Here is a 6,000-nt window from a genome sequence, read left to right as displayed (position 1 = left end):
TTAAATAAGAATAATTTTGAAAATAATATTGTTATTATTATTATTATTATTATTATTATTATTATTATTACTAACTTAGCGCCCACTGCTGTCTTCACGTAGACTGTATACCCTGCATGCAATACATTCTTATTTTTGTTTATCTTTAATCAAATTTTTAAGTTTTCACAAATTGCAGCACCTGCTGAACGTTTCCGCCAAAAAGGTCATAGAAGCTTGGTCATTTACGAATGTTCTTCTCGCCAATATGCGATTCTACTAGATGGGGGCCAAAGTTTCTGTTAATCATTTCTTTTGCGTTCTTATGGGAATATTGCCATAGAAACGTTCCTCCCCTAACACAACAGGAAATTATGAAGGACGTACCCAAAATGATCGGACGCCAGACTTGGAGCAAAACGTGATTAACTATATTATTTCGTAGGTCTTGGACTCGTTTACTTTCTACTTTCGAGCTTCACATACTAGAAAAACAAGCAGAGTCTGCCAAGTAATTTAACAAGTGCCTGAGGAGCCTTCCCACAATGTTAGTGAGATATTCATGATTAAATTGAGCTTCTAGAGAGCTTCGAGTTTCAATATGTTAGACGAATTTGTATTGGAGGTACTTCTCAGTCAACAAGAGTAGTTCATCATGACTAACAATTTATACATTTCCAAACAACGACCCATACCCCTTTCTCACAACATGATAAATTGCCCACACTAACTGGGCGCAAACTAACATGCGCTCTTATAAGCCCACAGAATACTGTCTGAGTTTACTTGATGTAAAATGCGCATAAAAACTGCATTGCACATCATTTAGATAAACAACTCGCTGTTCCAGCTGCCAGTAAAAGGAGGAAAAAAAAAACAGATGGAAATCAATCGACTCACCTTAATATGCTCTTGCTGTTGTAAGTCGCTGCTGTCAATCCTGTCCTCAATCCAGGTGTTGGAGCTGCCTAAACTACTTGTGTCACCTACTGTAGAGGCTGCAGCAGTGTCTGCTTTGCACCTCTTGCTAGCACGCAATCTTCACGACCGGTGACCATTGTCCAGGGCCTCGGTTGTTGACACGTGAAAGTAATAGGCGTGGCAGTAGCGATGCAAGAAGGGCGCTTCTGGCAGAGCAGGTCGTTGACATGCGACGACCAGTACCCAGAATGCGGCCCTCTGGCTACGGCAGTAAGTGATGACTGTGATTTATCCTGTTATAACGTTATTAATAAGGTTTTTCTGTACTTAATTCGAAGCGTCGTCCAGCCCATCTTGATGTGGTTGTTGGAACTGTTTTATTGTAAGGATATAAAATTCCTGCTTTCTAAACTGTTAACATATTGCTGCATTTTTCAAGTATGTCATTTAAAGGAAACGCTGCAGGCTCTGACATTAACTTTCCACACTTTATTATCACGTACAGTATACTTCTTCTCAACAATTAACTGAATGTCGTGAGATGGAATTTACTAGTCCTACACAACCTGTACAACATAATAACTCTTCTTCCCCCCCCCCCCCCCCAAAAAAAAAAAATAGTTTCGAAGGTATTACATTCTAAAGCTATTCCAGTGATTTCAATGTAAACATTTGAAAAACAAGGTTTTCAAACAGAAACTCATTTTCAAATTATTGTCTTAATACTTTTCAATAGACTACATTAATACTATTAATAATTGCCAATGTAACAAAATATGCAAATAAGTGCAAATTATGCAGGGTGTTACAAAACGTACGGCCAAACTTTCAGGAAACATTCCTCACACACAAATAAAGAAAAGATGTTATGTGAACATGTGTCCGGAAACCCTTAATTCCCATGTTAGAGCTAATTTTTTAGTTTTGTCAGTATGTACTGTACTTCCTCGATTCACCGCCATGATTTCATATGGGATACTCTACCTTTGCTTCTAGAACATGTGCCTTTACAAGTATGACACAACATGTGGTTCATGCACGATGGAGCTCCTGCACATTTCAGTCGAAGTGCTCGTACGCTTCTCAACAACAGATTCGGTGACCGATGGATTGATAGAGGCGGACCAATCCCATGGCCTCCACGCTCTCCTGACCTCAACCCACTTGACTTGCATTTATGGGGGCATTTGAAAGCTCTTGTCTACGCAACCCCGGTACCAAATGTAGAGACTCTTCGTGCTCGTATTGTGGACGGCTGTGATACAATACGCCATTCTCCAGGGCTGCATCAGCGCAGCAGGCATTCCATGCGACGGAGGGGGGGATGTATGTATCCTCGCTAACGGAGGGCATTTTGAGCATTTCCTGTAAGAAAGTGTTTGAAGTCACGCTGGTACGTTCTGTTGCTGTGTGTTCCCATTCCATTATTAATGTGATTTGAAGAGACGTAATAAAATGAGCTCTAACATGGAAAGTAAGCATTTCCGGACACATGTCCACATAACATATTTTCTTTCTTTGTGTGTGAGGAATGTTTCCTGAAAGTTTGGCCGTACCTTTTTGTAACACCCTATATATGACACTTTTGAAATAATATTTGAGTGAAAGTATATTTTATATATGCATTTTACCTTCATACATATGTGAAAGTTGCATAAATACTATCAATATTATGCCTATAAACGTAAAAAAGAATTAATTTTTTGGAAATTTTATTGGGTCATGTTGTTTACATCTTGTGTATCATTTTCTACACGGGGGAAGTAGAGTACATAGGTGAAAAGTTTCTTTACAACAAACACCAAATAAGTTTGGATGCATCAAATGAGAGAAAAATTTTGATATAAGTGTGAAGAAACTACACAGTTTTTAATTGGGGAGAAATGATAATAGTTGTTTTCAAACACAAAATATGCTTTCAAATGTGTACGTTTTATGATTCAATAAATCAAATGTGGTAATATCAAATGATACAAGTAGTGAAATGTCTCATCTGTTACATACTATTGAGAATGAAAATTACATATATTTATTGATCTTTTTACGACATTACACTGATTTAACGAAACTTGAACTGGGTTTTATGTAAATGTGAATCTGGCCACTCATTTGTAGTGTACAGACGAAAATTTTGGTAAACTTACTTGTTCCAAGTTACATTTTCCTCCACACTTTAAATGTACATGGCCATATTTCATCACCATCCAGTTTGTTTCATCTCTTGCTACATTAGTGTATATTACCTGTATACATTCCCATATCAGCCATTTCATTCTTCAACCAGTCCTACAAAAGTATAATTAAATTACTTTTCACAGTTGTAATCATTTATAGAAAATATAGGACTCTGCATATGATGTTTGGTTGTAACTGCAACTAAAGCACATTCTTTACCGATTCTGCACTTATATGTTATAACAAGTAATATAACTTAAGATAGCAAAAGCAAAATGTCAACATATCAGATGTTCAAAACACAAACATATATACACCACTTCATCAATTCAACTGCAAAAATTATTCCAACAGAGGCAATGTAGATCACATCAGGTTAAACTCAATACTAAGAATACTCCTTAGTAAATCACTTAAATAAACAATGATGTAATGTAAACATGTATTAACAACCCAACATCACAATGAGAGTTTTCATTGGCACATACAGTTTCAGTGAGCATGTAACTGTGTGCTTTGTAAGTGTGCAATAAGTGTTGTACACATGTAGTAGTTGTACACATGTACTCAGTATGTTTTAGCTTAACTGTTATGTTAGTGATACTACATTAGGTTCTTGTCATAAACTGTAATCTGTATTTGTTCACAAATTTTACATACTTTCATAATACTGTTCTCCTAAAAACCTTCGAAATTAACAACTTCTCAATAAACTTCTAGATTCTTTCCCTTCCATAGTTAATAACGCCCTCACTACTTCACTATCATCATTCTCAGAACAACATCATATCCTAAATCAAAATATCACTCTCATTACAGTGAATACTTCTAAGGTACCACAAAATATTCATGAGTAACTACATAATACACCATCACTACTTGATAGTCCACCACTCATTCACTTTGTGGTAACCACATTGAACGAAGCATTCCCTTGTTAAGAAAAAATCATCTTTTCAAACCATTCACTTTCTCATTTTAATTGACAACTTTTTACAGATAATATTAAATGTGTGCCAAATCTGTTTTTATGTGTACCAACAAGCAAAGTAATGAATATGTTTTCATATATCTGCCTGAAAAACTTTGTGTAGCTTTCCTTTACAACCAAGCTCCTGTTTCCATTGCAAACTGCATTATGAGAGTAGATCTTAAAAGAGGACCTAAATAGACATATGTGTACGAGGAATAATGATCACTTATGCAAGAATGAACAGTCTCCATGTATCCTCATTGTCTAATTCAATAATAATTTCAAAAGAAACCACAGAAGTACTCACATCATGCCTAACTATAACTAATAGTTCATAGATTCCTACAACTACAGTACTTGTATGAATGTACATGAGATTAAAGATCACACCTAAGAAAAACAGGTAGTTCATAGACTCCTAAGACTATGGTCCTTGTAAGAATGAACATGAGATGAAAGATAAATTGTTGAAACACATGTTAAAATGAAATTGGTAAAATATATTCAACTTAAAAATCAACATTCATAATTATCGTAGATAACTGCAACAATAGTATTAAAAATATCTTACAATAACTGTTAATGGTCCCAAATGAAGAAAATGAAGCAAAATCATGTTGTAAAACAATGTCAACAAACTCAAGTTTGACAAAAGTATGAAAGCTATTCATGACAGTAAAAGTTCTCTACATTATTCCAGTAATGCTGACGCACAATACCTTTACTTAATTTCTCTACACGTTTAAATTTTTATCTGTCAAAACTTGTATCTACTGTATCATCAGATGCTACTTCAGTACAGACACTTTCAATATTTCTTCATTAATTACTCATTTAATTGTCATTGCTTCATTGCCTCACAGAGTTATTCTTGTTATTAGATGATTATTTTAAACTTTGCATTACTGCTCGTCTTCATTCACAAAACCAAACAGATCTACAAAGAACACATTACCTTTCATGTTGTCAATCGTCAAATTAATAATTATTCTTATACTTTATTTATATTTCTCCACAAATACATTTCTATTGACCCAATGAATGCCATCTACTACATTTCATAGCTTTTAATTCCCAACCGAAACTTTCATATCTTAGTCCTCACAGTGTTTCAGTAATACTCAAGTTCATTCCTAACAAAACATAATCACATTCATAATCGTCATCACTAATAATACACAAACAGCCCTAACAAACCATTATAATCAAAACTCTAATCCCCTTGATGGTAAGGCTCAGCACTAGAGCGAGCACATTCCTTCATGTTATGGGGGCTGGCATATTGTGTATTACTATACACACACTCTACCTAAGGTGTCAGTGCCATTGATAGTGGGAGCTACTGTAAAGTCATTTCCCTTTTACAGTCGCTTCCATCAGCCACTGCACCAAATGACAAATTATTTTGCATGTATAGTATGTACACATTGATGATAAGTGGCTATGGCTTTTAATCATTTATTGCATTTATTACTTTACACCATACAGCGATAACAAGTTACATTTTAGCTTATGGTAACAATAGTTTCATACATGTTATAAATGCTAATTTGTTACAGTGGAATAATTCGTTTGCAAATTAACTGCCTTCAGCCTCTGTGAAGGTACGCAGTATTTTCCATAGGTAAGTGTTGTTTGAGAATAATTTTTGCAACGAAAACTCTTACAAGCGTTACATCTTATTGTTGTGGAGCCAATATTTTCCCTTACACAAATGCCACATCTAGCTTTTCTTGTATATGAACTCTGTAATGACAAATATACCTGCTAACATCAGCTGGTAAGGTTGGTAAGGCATATTTTTCGATGAGATGTGATTTCATGAGTTGAAGCTAAAGATTATTTAGAAAAATGTGGATTTCTCGTGTTCTTTCCATTTCCTTGGAAAAATACCTGAGCATTGATACCAGCCACGTTGAACAACGTGTATTATGTAGCCATCGTCTACCTCC

General features: G+C 35.2%; 1 protein-coding gene across 1 annotated transcript in view; it reads left to right on the top strand.

The window, feature by feature from the left end:
* The first annotated feature begins 1,089 nt into the window (after positions 1–1,089).
* LOC126456065 (venom carboxylesterase-6-like) overlaps positions 1,090–6,000 on the top strand; it is a 68,480-nt gene continuing 63,569 nt past the window's right edge. Inside the window, exon 1 of the mRNA XM_050091819.1 lies at positions 1,090–1,170. Within this exon, the coding sequence (XP_049947776.1) occupies positions 1,090–1,170 (81 nt within the window). The remainder of the gene's footprint in view (positions 1,171–6,000) is intronic.

The sequence above is a fragment of the Schistocerca serialis genome, chromosome 2 (assembly GCF_023864345.2).
Source record: "Schistocerca serialis cubense isolate TAMUIC-IGC-003099 chromosome 2, iqSchSeri2.2, whole genome shotgun sequence".
NCBI lineage: Eukaryota > Metazoa > Arthropoda > Insecta > Orthoptera > Acrididae > Schistocerca > Schistocerca serialis.
This window is presented reverse-complemented; position numbering and strand designations above follow the sequence as displayed.